This window comes from Molothrus aeneus, chromosome 7, assembly GCF_037042795.1.
Source record: "Molothrus aeneus isolate 106 chromosome 7, BPBGC_Maene_1.0, whole genome shotgun sequence".
Taxonomy (NCBI): Eukaryota; Metazoa; Chordata; class Aves; order Passeriformes; family Icteridae; genus Molothrus; species Molothrus aeneus.
Window position 1 is genome coordinate 32,127,119 of NC_089652.1, and position 20,157 is coordinate 32,147,275.

The 20,157-nt window shown below is 42.5% G+C and overlaps 1 protein-coding gene across 1 annotated transcript in view; it reads left to right on the forward strand.

Annotated features, from left to right (window-relative positions):
* Positions 1–14,984, forward strand: part of MGAT5 (alpha-1,6-mannosylglycoprotein 6-beta-N-acetylglucosaminyltransferase) — a 69,944-nt gene extending 54,960 nt beyond the window's left edge. Inside the window, exons 12-16 of the mRNA XM_066554014.1 lie at positions 406–552; positions 3,155–3,271; positions 4,027–4,101; positions 6,545–6,702; positions 7,742–14,984. Coding sequence (XP_066410111.1) covers positions 406–552; positions 3,155–3,271; positions 4,027–4,101; positions 6,545–6,702; positions 7,742–7,940 — 696 coding nt within the window. The 3' untranslated portion in view covers positions 7,941–14,984. The remainder of the gene's footprint in view (positions 1–405; positions 553–3,154; positions 3,272–4,026; positions 4,102–6,544; positions 6,703–7,741) is intronic.
* The last annotated feature ends 5,173 nt before the right edge of the window (positions 14,985–20,157 follow it).

A 20,157-nucleotide genomic window follows, 5' to 3' on the forward strand; every position in this document is an offset into this window, starting at 1 on the left:
GTGATGGCAAAGCCAGCGGCTTGGCTGGTTTGGGAATCAGGAAAACACTGGTGCAGCTGTTCCTGGAGATTGCTGCTTTAGAGCCTGTAGGAAAGCCCCAGCAGCTCCACTTCAACACCAATCAAAACACCAATTTTTCCTCCTGCCCAAAAAAATCCCTAAAAAGGTCTGTTGTTGCCTCAGCTCCATGAAAAACCAGCTAGGCTTATTACAGGTGATGATTATCAAATGTCTTTTACAGGACATTCCATTACTGCTTGGGTGGGAGGTGGTGAGCTGCTGATTTTCTCCCATTTTCTTCAGGCTGGTACCTTTAGAATGTGGTTTTTTTGTTTCTTTTTCGCTAGCACTTAGCTTTTTTGGGAATAACAAAAATTAAAATACCCTTTGTTTTGTATTTTTCAGCTGTTTGTTGGTCTTGGATTTCCATATGAAGGTCCAGCTCCCTTGGAGGCTATTGCCAATGGATGTGCTTTCCTAAATTTAAGATTTAACCCGCCAAAAAGTAGCAAAAACACAGATTTTTTCAAAGGCAAACCTACACTCCGAGAGGTAAGCTCTATCAATACTGATAATTTTTTTATTGAAAATGCTTGTGGGTTTCCTTTTAGTAACAGAGTATAAGAGAAATTGCATTAACGTTCAAGGTTTATTGCCAGAGGCATGCAAATGCTTTTTTCTTTAGTCATTGATAGGAGTATCAGTTCTTATTTTTGTAGGAAAACTAAAATGGTGTTGTTAGCACACTTCAGTCTTTACCTCTAGGTTTGTTTTAGGTGCATTCTGCTACTTCTTATTGAGACATCATAAACTGAAGTTTCTTTTGGAAACCTGATGTTCTGCCCAGGAACAGATCTGTGGTTTTGATACATCATTTGAAAGTGGTTTGATTTTGTTGAAGAAACAGACATTGCAGTGTACTGTGCAGGAAGTAAATAGGTGTTTAAGCAAATTATGAAAAGGGTATTTGTGGGTGGTTATGTGTGTTTTGGGATTTTTTTTTTCTTCGGAAAAGACCTGTTCAGGCACCGTTGAGTTAAGGTATTAATGGTCACCCACCGTGGTTGTGGTTAAATGCTGAAGACTTTTGCAGAACTGACTCTTGAAGAAAACAGGAAAACCAAACTCCAAGCTTTTGGAACAGTCAGTGTGTTTAGGCTCTAGTGAGAGAAGACTGAAACTAAATAAACTAACCCTTCATCCTGGCACTGACTTTGGAATATTTTCATTTATTCAGTGTAGGTAAAATTCAGCCTATACTTGTAAACATTTAATAGTCACAGAGCCATTTCTGACATCAGCTCTCATGTCTGTGGCCATGGCTTGCATGTACATATATTCTTTATGTATTTACATCAAGGGAAAGCTCTCAGGTAACCTGCAGATGATTCAGGTTATGCTTGGGCCATTAAATTGTGTCCTGAGCAGCACCAGCTGGTTGATAAGCAGAAGACAGTTTCCCATTTTCAACCAGGAGCATAAAAAAATTCTTTATAATTTTATGTTCCACAACTGTAATTGCCTTTCTTGTTATACACTGAATTCATGTCCTATACAAGCTGAAGCTTGCCCCTTCTCTCAGTCTGTGTTGCTAACAAAGGAGACAGCAATAAGGGAATAAAAACCTGTTTAAAATTTCTCCTTGACACCTTTCAAGACTTTTCCTCTGTGAGTCCCTCAGTTTTTGTGTCATTTCCAGTTGTTCTGTGCCCAAACACCATAACTGGTCAGGCTCAGTAAATAATCTGAACCCATCTAAGAGCTTTGTGGGAATTTCAAGGCTTGGAATGCCATGATAAATCCTGCTGGCATGTGTCAGCACTAACAGAAAAGCTGTATACCTGACTTGTACGGAAAAATAATCCTTATTGGCTGCTCAAATCCAAAGTATATCACATATATATATCCATACATTGCTGCCTTCACATGCCCTGCTGACCTATTTTCTCTGGTCTTCACAACTGCATTTAGATCCAATTGCCAGTAATCCAGGTGCTGGTTCTTTGGGATTAAAAAACCCTTAAATGCTTCTCTCCATTCTTCAAGTGCTAAAGAACAAAAGGAGCTTGTGTAGTTCTGTGACGTGATTATCCATACAAGAATTTGAAGTCTGCCTTTTTGGTTTTGTAAAGTAACCTTTGCAAGTTGCTATTCTCCACAAGCAAAATGCAATGGCTACTTTTAATTGTTTTTTTAATCATGAATGCAACAGTTTCTGGCAGAACAGAAGAAAAGATCAAGTACAGTGTATCTCCTAGTGCAGGAGAAGGTTCTTCCCCACAGACACTGCTTCCTGCTTCGGATCTTCTGCAATGTCTTTTTATCCTAACTACAGCATAAATTGGCAGCTGTATAAACACTGCCTATAAACAACCTATCCTGTGGGGTTTTTTGGTATTTATTGAAAATGCAGGTTTTTTTCTGAGGCTGGTGTGAACCACTTCTCTCTTCTGTAGTTTTTGCTCCCTTTTGTGTGTTCATGTGCATGTTCTCACTCCTGGGTGACCAGTCACAAAAAATACATATTGAGCTGTCCTGCTAGTTCTGAAAGCAACTCTGATACAGCTTTTCTTAGTTACCCTCTTGGGGATTCATTGATATTATTTTCTGACCAAGTGATGAGCAAAATATTGGTTATCACTCTTGGTGAGGTCATGTTACTCTTCTCTCAATCATGAGAGTCAGAATTAATCCCTAGCTTTTAAAATTATTCTTTCTTCACTGTTGCTCACAGAACTCTGGAAATGTTTGCCATTTGAAGGATGCAGGGTGAGGATGACATCTCTGGGAGCCAGCCATGCAGGTCTAAGCAGGACTTGTGGCAGTGAGAGGTTCTGAAGAAGGAGGGTGGCTCTGTGAATGAGCTGTGGGGAAGCAGGGCTGTGCTGCAAGTAATTGCAGTAAACATCAAGTCTTCTGTGATGTGGGTCTTGGTGAGGCTTGAAGCCATAAATTAGAGGTGCACATATCTGACTTGTGATCTATGTTATCTGATTTTCAGTTTTCCAACTAAATTCACCCTCTAAATTTAAAGAGAAAAATCTGAAAAGTAACTCAGAAGGAATGAGGCTGATTAATCCAAGTCTGATGAAGAGAGTGAGAGGCAAAGATATCTTTACACATTAATTTTTACCAATATAATTTCTTCTTTCAGTTGACCTCTCAGCATCCCTATGCTGAAGTTTACATTGGGAAACCCCATGTGTGGACTGTGGACATCAATGATCTCTCTGAGGTTGAGAGGGCTGTGAAATCCATTTTGAATCAAAAGGTGAGAAATGTGTCTTCAATTTGCTGTCAATTTGCACTTGAGTGTGGAGTGTGTACTGCACATACAGTGCTTCCTAATGTTAGTCTAATGAGTGCTGCATTTTGGTAGGATATTGAAGAAAAAATGTGTACTGCATATCTATGGTATTGAAATTCTCATGTTTTAGTACTGGATATTGCAGGTTCTTGAAAAAAATGAGTGAATTTGTATAGAAATGAGAATTTCAGATGTGAATTATACAGCAATCTGTGTTTTCTGTGCATTCAGTGAGGAAGTTTCATTGTTGATTCTTAGAGCATTGCAGGCTCTGCACTGCTCCACTCTGAGTTTGTAGCCTTGAGATTCCCAGAGAAGTGCTTGTGCACTGACAGTGAGGAATGGCAATGAGGGCACTTCAAGGGGGGAAGAGTATGAAGGAATTTTCAAAGGTACCACATTCTGTTTTGTCACTTCAGCTTCAAAACTGAAACTTAGTTAAAACAGGAGCTCTGGAATCCCAGAGGGTCTCAGACTAGCCTTACATCTGCCACTTTGCAGTGTACCCTGAGTTTCCATAAAGAGCAATTATTACTGCCTTTAAAAAGGAGAAAAATCAGCTAAAGCTGCTGATGGTTTTGTAAAATTATTTTTTAATGAGTTTATTAGTACTTTTTGTTGCTATAATGGAGTATTTGGACCAGAAGCTACATCACAGAGCACACAATGAAGGAGATTGAAACAAAAACCCCTCTAACCTGAACGCACTGTCTCCACAGATTGACCCTTATTTGCCCTATGAATTTACCTGTGAGGGAATGCTTCAGAGGATGAATGCCTTTATTGAAAAACAGGTATGAACTTCTGTTTTGGATGACTCTTGGATTATGTTGGAAAGGGAGGACCATCTCCATTTTAAAGCTTCTCAGTGTTGCTGCTGTCCAAGTAGGAATAGTAGCTGTGCAGACCTTGGCATTGTAAGAAAGCAGAAAGGCCAAGCAATTTTTCAGTGTGTATGTGACTTCCTTAGCTGTGTGCACACATAAAAGCTTTGGATCAAGAAGGATCACTTAAATACAGAGGTACTTTTTGATGGAATTGCAGTCTCCTTGCAGAATTGCAGCCTCTGGGCAGATTTTTCAAGTATTTAGTTTCAATCAATAAAGATTTAAATGGTTTGGAACCCAGTTACTTAAAGGACTTTTGGTCCCTGGGCATTACTTCCAGCTGAGAGCAGCAGAAGATGTTCAGTTGAGTAATAAACTGCAGGGATTTACGTGGGATCCTGGTTTCTAGAAATTGTGTGTTTGCTTGGACTCCTGCCCAAGCCAGATCTGTTGCAGCAGCCAGCTCTGCCTTTTGTTCTGGCTGCTGCAGAGCAGAGATAGGAATAACCTTTATCTCTGATATGTCATTTAATTGCCAGCATTTCTTTCAAGGGCACTGGACATCTGTCTGCCCTTGTATTTTTGAAGGTGGGTGCTGTTAAAGACAGTCCTAAAGAATAACACAGCTTCAGGTCAGGAGGGTAGTTAACACAGCAGAGCTATTCCCACTTTCCTGCCAATAAACACTTTAAGCTTTTTGCTTCTGTACTGATGACAAAACCTGTAAAAGTATCACTGCTTTTGATTATTCTACCCAAGTTAGAATTGGGAGTTTTTGTCAATCAGGAAGAAATGGAGCTCAATGTAAGAGAGAAAAAGACAAGAGATGGCACCTGTGGCTGAAACCTGTCTCTTCCCTCTGGCCCACCCCCAAGGGCTAAGCCCTCCCTTGTGCTTCTCAGAAAACCACAGGATATTGTAATTTGGTTCATTGCTTTGACTAATTGTCAAAAGCTGGTGGTGTTTCACAGCTCCCAGGATGCTCGAGCACAATTTTTAGCTGCATGTACTTAGCACTTTGCCTAATTATCATGTCAGATGAACCAAAAATAAAAAGCAAAAATAGAGATTGAGACCTTATTTTGATAAGTTTGTGGTGAAGGCAGGAAGAACAGAGAAAGCAGCACAAGCTTGAAATGGGAACAAAGATGCTGGAATAAAGAATTGGTTAAATAATAATGGTTAAATAAAGTTAAATAATGGTAAGATAATAATTGGTTAAATAAAGATGCTGGAATAAACCACTGGTTCAGTGGTTTGTGGTTGCCCATGACAGTGGAGTCTTCAGGGGATGTTTAGTGTGAAGAGATGGGCCAGATACACTGGGCAGCTGGTCACTCTGTGGACAGTGGAACTGCAGCATTTAAAGGTGCCCAGAGTTCCCCCTCTGGGGCCTTGGCAGAGGGTCAGGAGGGAGGACAATGTTCACAAGAAAGGTTTGGTGACCTCCCTGTCCCTTCAGACCCAGCAGCTGGGCTGAAGGCCTCTATGGTCTGAGGTGAGACCTCTGGGCTGTGGCTGCACACCCTGCAGTGTCACCTTCAGCTGCCTTAAACCAGCCTGGTCTCCAAGCTGCTCCCTCCTGGCAGAGCCCTGGCCCTGCCAGCTGCCCAGTGTGGCTGCTGGGTCACAGCATCCCTGCTGAGCCCACCCCTGCTCCTGTTTGCTCTGTGGCTGCACACACACTTGTGTCTGCTCTGCGAGGCACCAGCAGGGGCTGGGAACCAGAGGGAGCAGGGATTGCTTCAGTTTTGGCACTGGCATCAAAGGAGCAGCCAGGCAAGCATGGCCAAAGCAGCAGGGACTCCCTGCTGCAGGTCTGGGAGCTGCTGGGGGAGGCAGGCTGGGCTGAGGGAACAGACATACTGACTTTGAAAGATGTGGCCAAGCAGAGAAGTTGATAACCCAGCAGAAAATGTTTGGGCAGGACTCTGTGAGTTCAGAAAACTGACTTGGCTCAGCTCAGCCCCAGAGCTTGGCAAAGGGAGTGAGAACATTCAGCCAAGAGCAAGAAAAGACAGATAACGGAGGACACCTCCTTTGGTCTCACCTTGAAATTTGTGGGTCCCTTCCAACTCAGGATACTTTGTGATTCATGATTGTATAGTATTCCATTTGTGGTTAGACCTGGAAGTATGAAAACTTCCTCCTTCAGCACAGGAAATCAAAACAGAATGAAAAAAGCTCAAGCTGATATTGAGAACTGGTAAATGAATTTGGGGGCTTTGGGTCACAGTGAGGGGATCAGTTCACACAAGTTTTGGTTTTGTCCAGAGAAGCAAACCATGATGGACCAGGCCCAAATTATTTGATCACCTTTTGGTGAGAGTTGCCCAATGCTAAAACACAGTCTGGGTATTGTGCAATGTTGTCTGAACACATCATAACAAAACATGATCTGTCACTGCAGGATTTCTGTCACGGGCAGGTGATGTGGCCCCCATTAAGTGCCCTTCAAGTCAAAATTGCTGAACCTGGAAAATCCTGTAAGCAAGTTTGTCAGGAAAGCCAGCTCATCTGTGAGCCTTCCTTCTTCCAGCATCTTAACAAGGACAAAGCTCTGCTTAGGTAAGTATTTCTAGCACAAGTATGTTGTTTGGTCTCTTTATTGCACTGGTTTTTGCCACACTTGGAATTTAAAGCACAAGTTCTGTGAGAAGGGAAGGTGGGGAGATAGCAGCTCTGGCTGGAGGTGTTAGTGCAGATGTGTAAAACTCACCAGCTGTGCATTAAGGAAAGGAATGCTGCTTTGGGATGCTCTTTGGAAATGTGTCTGTGTTCCTCTCAGAGTGAAAACAAAGTCCTCAGAACCCCAGCAGCAAATTGGCTGCTGGGGTATCTGCTTTACAGGTTTTCCATCCCCACTTTTTGCTAAATTACACTGGAGAAGATTTTGGTGTTTGTATTTTCTTTGAAAAGTTGTAATTTCCAGTGGAGCTCAAAAGCAGCTCATATAAAAACTTTCTTTTCTAGCTGTCTAGACAAAATCATAATCCTGTGGAAAAAAACCCGTCTGTTAAATGCTGAAGGTTACCAATGTTTCCAGAATAAGTGAAAACAAGGTTTTGCTGGAATTGCTACCCTGGTGCTTAAGCTTTGTGGTCACAAATGGCAACTGGCATTTTTCATTTTCTGCTGGCTGGTTCCTGGGAGCTGCAGGTCCTGTTCCCTGTAGCCCAGGGGCAGCATCCCTTATCCCCACAGTCCAGCTCACCCACCTCCAGCTGCCTCTGTGGGGCTTCCCTGGAGAAGAGACTTCCTGAAATTAAAGAGAATATCTCCTGATTTCAGATTCTTTGAGTCTGTCCTACTGAAAATCCACGGTGTATTTAAATATTAGGTTTTGGGCAATAGTCAAAAGCAGTTTTTTTCTCTTTAACTTCTTTTGTTAATCTTCAGGAAGCAGCAAAGCTGTAAAGGCTGCACTGCCCTCTGCAGAGAGAATCTGTACAGCAGAAAAGTCATGTTCTGGAAAGCTGCACTTGCAAATGCACTCAGTTTAGGACATAGTAAAGCAGGGTTTGTTATTTTTAGTGAGGAAGGTTGAAAGCTGTACCAAACTGCCATGACCTCAGGTGTGATGCAGATGACATGCTTTGCTTTTTAGGTATAATATCGAATGTCTCACCATGGAGTCTGCAAACGATATCCTGGTCCCCTCTTTTGATGGAAGGAGGAAGCACTGTGTTTTCCAAGGTGACCTGCTACTGTTCAGCTGTGCTGGCTCCCACCCTGCCCACAGAAGGATCTGCCCCTGCAGGGACTATATCAAGGGGCAGGTTGCACTCTGCAAGGACTGCCTATAGCAGCAGCAGGGCTGCTCCCAGCTGGGCACAACCAGAGTCCTTTGGAGAGGAGATCCTTAGTGTACTCCCTGCACTTTGGTCCAGGTTTTCCACTGCAGGCAGAGCTATCATTGCTGGGCAGAATTATCTACTAAGAGAGGAGGGATTCATAATAAAACAGCTGTAACTGATCTTTTCTTCCTATAAGGACATTTGCAGTGTCACTCTTCAGATTCCTTCAGCTGTTTGCGAAGAGAAACGAGTCTCGTGTTCAACAGTGATTTGAAGATGACTGCACAGAATAGTTTGTAGAAAATTTCCAGACCCATCAAACTTCTGTTTTTGTTGTTTGGGTGAAGTGTTTTCTATTTTTTTAATGAGTTAGGACATCCCCCATCATGGTTAGCTAAAGGATCTCAACTTCATTCCAGGTAGAAAATTGAAAAAAAGTGTGCTTGAGGGAAGGGATACTGGGGAAGGAGGACTAACATTTTATTCAAGGTGCACTGGTTTGGGTACAGCTTTGGCTTGAATGGCTACAAAGTGGTTTAGTTCACAAGAACTTGGAATAATGAGAGAGCTCTGTACCCTGCCATTGGGTTATTTGGGCCCAGTTGTTGTTTTGGTTTTTTTCCTTTTTTTTTAAATTAAATATTTGTATACAACAAGGTATTGTCTGCATCACAGCTGCTGCACCAGAGCAGCCTAAGCAGAGTGTCACAAATGAGCAAATAGGCAGTTGCCAGCATGTGACACATCTTGGTGACTGCACAGCTCACTGGGGTTGTGGCATTCCTCAGTGTGGAAAAGCTACAAAAACACACAACCATTTTTGGAATGGACTCATCACAGTTTACTGGTCCCATTTAGGGAGTAATCCTCAGAATTTGCCCACGCTTCTGTTGTAGTCTGTCTACTAGAAATTCTGTGTGAAGCAAAAAGTATCAGCATCATTGGAGCAATATTATCCTTAGAGCCTCAGTTTGCTACGGCTTCCAGTAGTTAAAGTGTTGCTGAATGACATAGAAAGGTTAAACTCAGCTAACTACAATTATTGTATGGTAGAAATGTAAAATGTCTTCACAACTAGCTAGGTTTTTAAAGAGAAATTTTTTTCTGGAGAGCAAGTAGGAGGAGACAAAGAGCAGAAAAGAAAAGAATTATTCAGTCCTCTTGGGTTCTTTGATTTTTTTTTTTTTTGTTTTAGGGGGCTGCTTGTTCTTGTTTCTTCTTCCCTTTTGATCATGCACACCCATAACAAATTTAGAAGAAAACAAATCAAGAGTTCAGAATTTAAATCAAGATTGGGTTTTAGGGTTTTTTTGAGAGAAGCAAGTTAACTCCTCTGAACTGCCTTCTTTTCACAGAAGTAATTTTTGTTATTTTCAGCAGAAGGTGACATGCTTGACAGCACCATTTGTAGTCAGGAAGTTACATGTTAAGATTAGTGAGAAACAAATCTGCAGTCAGAGTCTGTAGGTTTGCAATGTGGACATGCTCTCACCATGCTGGAATAAAACCTCAAATCAGGACAGATTTTTTTTTTTTCCATAAAGATTACCAGGTAGCATGAAAGGCAGAGATGCTTTACATTTTCCTTTCTCGGACATATCTGCTTGGTTCACATTTTTCTGGTAAGCAGTGTTCATTATCTATGTGGGAATATTGATGGATGTAGTGACCTACCAAAGACCAGGCAAGGGAGATGCTATTGCACTGTGGATAAATCCTCCAGAACAGTCTGTGTTTTAAATTCCAATTTTAAATCAGTGAATGAGCCTTTTCAAGCATTTGGTTTCCTGCCTCAACACTCCTGACAGTGTTACCCTGTAACACTCCATAACATCCCTCTGCACAACACAGGAGGTTGTTGAGTATCCAAAAAGGAGCTGTGGGAGCTGTTGAACATCAGGGTCACCAGGATCTGGGTTTGATGATGTGAAAATCTGCTGTATTTTAGATTAATTTTCCAGAAACAGAACAGCTGGGTTCTCTAATAGGAGGCAAAATTTTTGTATGAAAAGAAAACAAATGCAAACCAGTATGAAAATCCCTCCTGTTGTCACAGCTCAGCATTTGCTTCAGTCAGCACAAATGTAGTTTACCATAGTTTCACTGCTCTGGAAAAGCTGGGGGAGGATAATTGGAAATGGGTCTGAGCAGGCACAACAATTCATTCTGTATTTATATAAAATATCCCCTGCATACCTGTGCATATTTGTGCAACTAGAAAATGCTGCCTATCACAGTGTATGAACTTCCAGCTGGTGCTGAAAGTAAAGGCAAGAGCAGGACTTGTCTTCAGCCTGATGTTTTTCAGGCAGGAATTGATTTTGAACTGGGATATCACAGAATTATGTTGGAAACAAAGATTTGTGCGTGTGCACTTCAAGGGTGCAAAAGGTGGGTTCTGCTGTAGTGTAATTCTTTGCTGTAAATACATGTTTGCTGGCTTCCCCCTGCTGTAAGGCCCACATGGCAGTACATACTGCATTTCATTTTGCCTCTAAACCTTTAAAGATGGGAGGGGTTTGGTATTTGTTATTATAACATTTTCTGGTCTAGTGCTTTGCTCAATGCTAAGTTTGCCTTTACCACAGCAGGGAGAGTTTATTATAAGCTGTTTTCTCATGCTGTAGCACTGTTTCTAGTCTGCTGAACTGAATTGTGCATTCTGGCAAAAATGCAACAGCAGCACCGATGCCGCTTGCGTTTCAGCCAGGGACAGAACATCCAAATTGGCTTCAGTGTCAGGTCTCTGATCTTATGTCCACTGAAACCTCTAGAGAAGACTCATTAATCTTGAAGAATAACAAATCAAGACCTACAGCTTCGTGTAAAAGGAGACTATCATGAGAACTGTAAGTGCATAGACTCTGCAAGCCTTGCTCACTGAGCTCCACACCCTCCCCGTCACAGCCGCCTCCCCTCATGCAGTGAGAAATTAGTGAATCCTTCTGCAGATCAACACTCAGGCAAATCCATGTGGGACTAGTGAAGAGTTTGAGCTATTTACTACAACCTGTTTTAGATAACCACATTTCAGGCTAGGGGGCAGCTTTCTGTTCAAGTTCCATAACTATTTTCTTTCCTAATTGAAGAAGAAAGGTGTGTAGTCCTGTTCTTGCACTCCAGCAAGGCCATCAGAGAGGGGACTGTGCTGCTCTTTTCAGTCTCACAGCAGAGACTGTGCAGACTTTTCAGACTCAAGCAGAGCTTGCAGCTTCCTGTGCTCAGAAGTCAGGTTTTTGCATGACTGCATTTGAATATATTGATCTGCGATTGATGGGGAAAAAAATGTCAAAAGTTGAATACCTAAACCATTTTACAAGCTTTTAAACATATCTCTCATATCAAGACATTCTTTGTTTTAAAATTTTGTATTTTTGTATGTGACCTAGTTTTTTTCAAAAATCTTGTTCCTACGGGATTAGAAAACTTGAGAGAAGCATTTACATATTTATTAAAATTAACATAAAAGGCTTGCCTTTGAAAGGTAAAGTTGGTAAATACACACTGTTTAAAAATGCCAATAAAAACCTCATTTATTTCATATATGCAAGTTGATTTGCACATGTATAAATAGAGTTGCTTTTTGCATTTTTTGCTTAGTTTCTATGTTTCTTTTTGTAATTTATAGTTGCAGCAGTGTGTTTGCTTGTTCATATCAGATTATGTTTCTACAAATATTTAATGTTTATGTGCCTTTTTTACTTTCTTTGGGGTTTGGATATGTGTTTGGAATATGGACACTGTCTGAACAATATAATGGAACACTAATTCCAGGTAAATTGTGCTGATGACTCTACAACTTAGTGGTGTGAATTTTGAATGTTTTTTAGTAGTGAAGAAATCTGTTCTAAAACTATATAAGGCTTAATAAGATAAAAGATACTATAACTTTTAATAATTCCTGCAAAACATTGCTTCTGCAAGCAGAATGCAATTTAGTGAGAATCTGTGATTTGGCATGAGAGCTCCTGCTGGGACAGGATGTCTGTTCAATGACCAGGGAGCAAAGGAAAGCCATTAACATTCCCCAGGGAGACAATGATAACAGAAAACCTCCAGGAACAGCTGATTTGATGGGCAGGAAAATTGAAGATCCAGAATGAGGTTTGGGAGGTGTTGGTTTTTCAGATAAAGATGTCTCTGCATGGACGTACACAGGGCGGTTCCTGGTGCTACCAGAGAATATTGGCCTTTTATCACAGCTGAACTGGCAGCTCTCAGTGAGCAGGGCCTGGTCAGCTTATTGCAGCTGGATTTCCGTTTTTATGCTACTACTTTTCTGCAGCAGTATTTTGCAAAGCAGCTGCTGATCAGATTTCAGTAGGGGTGGGCTTGTAGCCAGAGCCAGGACTCTGCACCTTCCCAGCTCAGCTCTGCTCCGGCTACTTTATGTCAGCTTTTGCACCTTGCTGATTATCAAGGATTCAGATTCATTGAAAATTTCTCTTGATATCATCAGCTCCAAATCAGGCTGTCATGTTGTACCACTGTCCTTTAAAATCCTAGGCAGCATCCTTGATTTGTCCTTAATACAAAAGCCATTCCCTCGCCTCTCAGAGTGCGTGGCCCATCTGAATTGCAAAGGGATTTCTGAGTTTGCAGCACTGTTCATGTAAACAAAACCCAAATTGCTTTCTCAGGTATGTCTTTTGCTCAGAGTTCATTTCAGGACCAGATTTTGCCAGTAAAATAAATTAACTGGGATGAGTTGGGCTGGATATAATCTCATCCAAGCCTCATTAACTTAGTGACTCCCCCTGGCTTCAGTGATAGCACAACTCCTCCATTAATGTTTCTTAAAATTAAAGGATCAGCCCTCCCTTTTTAATAAGTGTAAAGCACTGTACCTTAAATGATAAAGACCAAACACTTCCAGGGCATATTATTCACATATCAGCAACCAGTTTTTCTTGCTGTCACAACATAGATCAGCTCTAAATTGATGTTACTGATTAATTATTAAGGTATCAGTTGAAAATGTGGTTAAATTGCTGATCAGTCAACAGTTGAGGGTCTGAGGGATGAAATTTTTTATTGTTTATTTTTAGAGAGACCAGGAGTTATCAGTTTCTGATTTCCCAGTCTTTTTTCCAGGGGTGCTAACATTTGGCATGGCTGTTTCCTTGTGATGTTTGTCCTGCAGCTGCTATGCCTTCAATTTCTCACTTGTGATCTCTTTCCATCTCCTTTGGCCCCATTGTTGTAGGGATTGCTGTAAACTCCAGGAGAACAATGCACTGACAGATATGTTTTCATTGGAGCTGAAATGGCCAGGGACATAAAGGATTTGATTGAGATCTGCTTTAATAATATTGTTGTGAATGTAACATCAAAACACACCATTTTATGGGCAGTGACTTAAACCTCATCCACACACTTTCAAGCAGTTCTGTAGGGTTTTTTTTAATTAGTTTGCAACTTCCAAATATATTTAAATGGAATGTGTAAACAGCAACTCCATGTATCAAGTGTAAAATGTTTACTGTAGGAATGTGTTGAAAATAGCAGAGGCTGGATCCCAGAGTGCCTCAGGTGTGAGGCATCATTCATTGTTCTTTCTTCTAGGAAAAGCAACAAAGTGCAACCATTGCTGATGTGCCTTGCACACTGGGTCCTGTTCATTTTGAACAGTGTCATCCTTTGCATATTCATGTAATTAGAACACATAAAAGTGTGTTTTAATTCAGCAGACCTCTCTCAAGAGCACTAAGCCACTTCTTTATTAAATGAGTAAATAAAACCAGGTCCTAAAATTTTGATAAAATGAGTAATAACTTCACCCTCAACACACAGAAACTGCTTTAAAAAATCAGTTGTGCTCAAGTGATTGAAACCCTTCTCTCTGCTGGGCAGTTCAGTGCAGGTGCAATTTACTAAAGTGAGCTGTGCATGGGACCAGAATTTGCCACCTCGTGTAAGGGCTCACAGAAGCATTGAGGACCCTGCTGTCCCCATGGCCACCAAAGCACGTGGCTGCTTCTGGTGCAGGAAAACACACCTGTATTGTCTCTGCAAACACAGCCCTGGGTCCTGCAGGAGCCACCAAATCCTTGGCTTTAAGGAGAGCATGTAAATAATGCCTGGCATTTCCTGGAGCCATCCAGGGCATCAAGTGCATGAAACACGACCTGGCTCAGGCTCCAGCAGCTGCAAAGTAGTTTGAAGTATCAAATAGGCACATGATAAATCAAGTTAAATTGCTGTCTGAAGGCAGTTAATTTTAATGGTGTAATACCCAGAACTAATTTATGTTCATTATCAGGTCTGTTGCAGTACAGTGACAGTGAAAAATATTTTTAAGGAGTCGTGAGTTTAATTTGGTTTTTGCAAGGAATGCAGGAGAGGAGGAGGAAATGGCAGTTTTTACCAAAGGAAAGAAAAGAGTAAATTTTGTGAGAAAAGTTACCCTGAAGATTCTAAGAGAGCCAAAAGAAAAATATCAGGGAATATTTACAAAGCAAATTTGGGCTTGGAGACTTTGATCCCCCTGAGCTTGCTGAGCTGACCACTGCAGGGAGATTCTCCAGAGTGCTATTTGAGGCAGCTCTTTGGGTTCTGGTCTGCATCATTCCCTGCAGGAGTCTCCCTCCTCATGGGTGAAGAGGGTCAGAGTCTGAATAAGCCCTGTAGCAGTATAAATTGGGAAAAACCCTACTAAATTCACTGGAAGTAAAATACTGCTTTTTGCAAACAATAATGTGGGGTCAATGAGAGGTTTAAATGGACACAAGAACTTCAGGATCAGGCTGGTACTGTGGGGTGTTTGGTTTGAATTCTCCCCTAATAGGTTAATCCTTTGTTTTATTTCAGTGATTGTGTTCCACTATATTACGTTCAAGCAGTTGGATTCAAACAGAACAGAACGCAGTGGTTCAGATACTGCCAAGTTCCTGGGGTTCAATAGGATGGGATTTTTTTTTAATTTTTTTTTTTAGAACAGTAAATGTCTGTACTTTAATGGCATAGAAAACTGCTTTGTTTTCACTGTTGTAGAAAAAAAAAAAACTAGGGAGAATTTATTTTTCAATAAACTTTTTTCTTGTGTGATTTGGATTTATGATTGCTTTGTGCTTAAATGGGAATGCCATGAGCTGCCTTTTATCCCAAACTGCATTTCTGGGGCTTCTTCCAACTCTGCAGCTGGGTGTTTCTATTGCTGCCCCACCTGTGCACAGGTAAGTCCCACACCACAGCCAGCAGAACATCAGGTGAGTAATGAACTGTTGGCTTTGTTTTGTTGTAAACCTGGGTTATAAAATTGGATAATGGGTTACATCAAGCCTCCTCTGAGGAGGCAGCTTTGTCACAGCAGTAGTTAGAAATTCCTGCTTTCCTATAAATTTACGGCACACGCCGAATTTACAGCACACTGTAAATTTGGGAGAGAGGGAAAGTGAGACTGAATTGCAGTGGCTCTCAGGCCTGCAAGACCTCCTGGCACAATACACTGTGGAGCTGAAAGATGGAGCTACTCTGTGGTAAAATAGCAGCTTTAGAGAGCATTCTCCTGCAGGATCCAATTTAACATGCTAAGCACTCAGGAATGAAACATTTACATGAGGAACAAGGGCTCAGGCATGAAGCTTTGGCTCATGTGGGATTGGGGTGTGCATTCAGTGCCCTCAAGAGGTGCCACGTGAAATCACCTTGGCAGCTCTGCACAAATTCAAATGTTCAGGGTGAAACTTCTCCAGGGGAGCTGTCAGGGTATTTCAGTGGCACCCATTCTGCTGACAGGCCTTTTCTGCCCACCTCAGGTTTTGTTAGCCCAGCCAAGAGTCAGGGAAGGGCTGTCTGTTGTCAGCTGCTGGGAATGTGGAGAGGTTTTGGTGGAGGCATCCAAGAGTAATAGAGCAATTAATGCAGGAGCAGTATGCAGTGGAAAGAATAATATTAAAAAAAAAAAAAAAGACAGCTCTTTATCTGTTTAAAAAATGTCCATTTGTAACACAGTTTCTATGTAGTAAAAAAAAAAAAACATGACTACACTGGAAAGAAGCAACAGCTCATTTTTTTCAGCATTACCTTTTTCTAAGCTTGTTGAGGTTTTGGTTTTTTTTTGTTTTTAATGTGGCCACACGTAAGTGAGTCCTGTAGAATCAGAAGAGTACAAAAGTCAGTAACTATCACGTTGAGATGCCTTGTGTTGTCCCTCTCCCAATGAATGACACACACCCTGGTAAGCAAGAGCATAAATGAAGATGTCAAACAGATGCCTGCAGGCTGGCAGAGGTTTCTGGGGTGGGTTTGGATATCCACTTGGCCAGTCTCTTCCCTGGGGAGTTCTGTGCATTGTGGCTACAGAAGGTGGTTTTTCCACTGTGCAGTGCTGCTGCAAGAGCCTTTTATGGCTGTTTCAGTGAGGAAAAGTATGTGAATATCCTTCACCACTTGCCCCTTTTTATGGTCCTTGGCATACTTCCCCTTGGACTAAATTGGGTGAAAATGTTGTTGGTTCTGTGTTGCTGTTCAACACACCACAATTTCCAAATGTTTCCTACCATCAATATGAATTACTGGAGGACACTGCTCATTCAGGCTCTTGTTCTGCTTATTTTTGGAAACATTTTCCTTCCTGTTTCATTCCCTTAATTGTTGTTCAGATTTGACATCTAAAAAGCTGAAGAGACATCTGTAAAATGGTGAGCAGCTAGAGTTACATGTGGGCTGTGTTGCAATCATATAATGGAAAAAAAAAAGCTATGAAAATTGGAACTTGGAATAAAAAATACACCATGCAGCTGTATTGGAAAGCTCCTTTGGGGGAGCTTAAATACTGGATACTTCAACTCTCACATGCTTAGACTGGGTTTAGTCAAACTCCAGCTGGTAGAGAGTCCACAGATGGAAACGTTTTGCTGGGACTTTGTGCTGCTCTCAAAACACTTCCCCTCAGTGTGCAAGAGCTGGAGCACCCACTCTGCTGCCTCACACTCCCCTCTTCTATTTGTGTTTATGCTTGTCAGGACTTCTTATTTTATTTTATTGATAGTGGAGATTGCATTTAGCTGCAATCTAGGTAGTAAATCCTTGTAGCAAAAAAACCTGGGACCGGTTTGCAGAGAACAGACTGCAGCTCTTTGGTCTCACCGTGTCCTGCCTTGCTTGGGATCCTTGGCTTGGGGATCCTTGCTCCTGCAGGAACTCAGGGAAGCACTGCCTGGCTGAAGACATCTGCTTGTGAGGAGAGACACATCAAAGCAAACCAGTGCTGCACAACAATGCTGAAAGAGTAAAAACTCCAAAGAAAATGGACCGAGGTGAGAGCCTTTGGTGGCTCAGCAGGTAACAGCTGGTGCTTCCATTGAAAGTACAGGGGATCTTGGAAGGGAAGCTGCCAAATCCCCAGAGACCCCTCCTGGCTTTAATTCCCTCCTCACCTCCATAGGAGGGTGGAATTGGTGTGATCAGGGTGGAATTTGTGTGATCAGCTGCAGGCTCGGGTTCTGCCCAGTGACAGGAGGTTGGCATTGTCACTTGGCCTGTTTAACAAGGAGCTGCCTCCACTCCTTGCTGCGTGGTGAGGTGAGGGGTGACAATAATCCCTACAGCCTGTGTCAGCAAGAGGTGAGCTCAGAAGGGTGCTGGGTTTGGTGCCAGCAGTGGGAGCTGACAAAATGGGATGTTTCCCAGCTACTTGCCAAACTAATGTGGAAGAAAATGTACTTTGAGCCTGCCTGCAGCTGGATGGTGGTGCTGGTGTCAGCCCCTGCAGGACCTGAGCTCTGAGCTTCCCTTCTCCTGCAGCTCCTGGTGAGTGGGCTGGAGGCTTGGGGGCAGCTGTGCCCACTGAACAGGGAAAAAGCAGGAACTGTTCAGTGCTACCCCCAATAGCAATCCCGTGGCTGAAAGGAAAACAGCAGCTCCCAGCCTTGGGGGAACAGGAGAGGGAAACACCCCTGGCTGCTCTGTTACTGCATTAATTATGCTCTCACATTGCATAACCTGGCCCCATGTGCCAGGCCACAGGAATGTGTTTTTGTGTGCTGCTCCTGAGCAGTTCCTGGTCCTGGATGAACACAGCCAGAGGTGCAGGGATGGCTCTTTCACAGCTCCTCTCGGTGGCAGCACACCCAGCACGGGCAGAGAGGTGAGAAATCACTGCCAGCACAGCAGAACTGTGTGGAACCCCTGTGGGAAGCATCTACACAGGTCCATGAATTCCAGGGACAATCTCTGTCAAGGAGCTTCCTCAGCTCTTCATTTGACTGCCAAGGAAAATGTGTTGTCAGATTGGGAACAAACATTTCTGGTCTGCATACTATTAAGCTTTAATAGAGGGAGTGGATGACCTTGGGCTAGATGACCTTTAAAGATCCCTCCCAATCCAAACAATTCTGTTAATCCTTGTCCCATGGCCTAGCATCTCCATGAGTTGGGCCACAAAAAAGAATGCCAGAAATGCCTTCACTTTTTCCCAGGCAGCTGGGATTGCAGAAATGCAAGTGGTATTAGCAGTGGTGAGCACCTTTGTGGTACATTCCCAGCTGCAGGTGTACCTACAGCTGAATTTGCCCACATCTGAGGAGCTTCTTGTCTGGGATCTTTGCTTCAGGTCCATTCCTGGAATATCATCAGGGAGCTTCTTTTGTGGCTCTTTTTCCACCGTAGTTGGATGATGCTTATTTATGGTCTGCCTACTACAGCAAGAAGTAAAATGGAATAAATCAGCAGCAGATGTTAGTCTGGTGATTTTTTAAATGACAATCAAGATTCAAAAAAATCTGGCTTTTAGCTAAAAGTGAACATTATCATTTCCCATGCCTACCTGGTGTGTGTGGGTCATGGCTGGGGATTCAAGATTGCAGTTCCTGTAATCCTGACAGAGTTGTTGAGCTCCCTTCCCTGCTGAACAATATGGCCAGATTCAAAGCATCTGTGTCACAGTCACTTTCAGGGATTAATTTGCAATTCTGAGCTTGGCCAGACTTTAATAAGTGTCGGTTTGCAGGCTCATTCTGGCCAATGCTGTTCCTTGTGTGAGCACTGAGGCTCCTTCCTCGCACCGGGTGCACAACAAAGAGCCCCTGGCAGTGCTGAGGCTGCTGTGAGCACCAGGCAGGTTATTGTGGTGGCCAGTGCCAAGTTTCAGGTGATTAGTCCCAGTGCTTTTGAGCTGTTGCAGCTTTTGAAAAGTCCACCTTCCCTTAGCCTAGCTAGAAGCAAACCTGCCATCTCATAGTCAGAAAAAATCAGCAGGCACTGACATTTAATAAAGCAAGCTCATCTAGGAACTGCTCCCTCTGAGGTGGCTGTTCGAGCAGTGTCACAAGAGATGGATGAGCAGTTGTTTTCTCTGCTATTGTCACATACCACAGAGTCTCCTTTAAGCCAGGTGGCTTTATCACCGTTTCTGAGAATCATTTTTTCCTGGACTTTATCAAGTATCACAAGGATTTCTGTTATTTTCTTGCATTTACCAGCAATTTACCAGGTGCTTTGAAGCACCTGTGGTAACTGAAAACTCTCTGCAATTGGTTTCAATGAATCTAATAAGAGGATGATTAACTTGTTTAACCACATATCCTTTTCAGGTGTATGTACTTAGAAACATCCTCAGAGCATGCCAGAGACATAAGGAAGTGTGAAACTTCATTAACTGAGTGTTTAACCTTCCTTTGTCCGTGAGCAGCAATTCTGTGCTCCTGTTTACACTCAGCATTCTAACAGGACTATTTCATGTTTCAGCTGGGTGTTGGTTTGAGTGTCCTGCATACTTTCAGTGGTTTATATCTTTGGTGTGGCAAAGGTTATACCAGGAGCTCAGCCACCACCATGTCCCTTCTCAGTTTTCTGCATCAATGGGCACAAACAGGCTGCTGGACTGCAGCCCTGGGGAGCAGCACTTCTGTAGTTCTCAAATGTCATTCTCAAAATTCTCAATGGGACTGAGTGGGAATAAAGCCCTTGGGGAAGTGGAAAGGGGTAAACAGTATCAAGAAAACTAACAAACTCATGAAATGTCTAATATTGCTGGGTTCAGGCCCTGGCTCTGTGGTCCTGAGGCTGAAGATACCTGACAAACAATGCTAATACCAGCTCACAGCTCCTTTCATGGAACTGGTGTTAGAGAAAAACATAACAGGAAAAGCACAAGGGTCTTGGGGTGGCATTTGATATTTAAAAATCCACCTGTGCTGAATACAGTGAGCAGTCCTACACCTTCCAGTCCTTCTGGAGTCCTTGCTGAATGCTCCTCTGAAGTATCTCCTTTGCAACTGGGTGA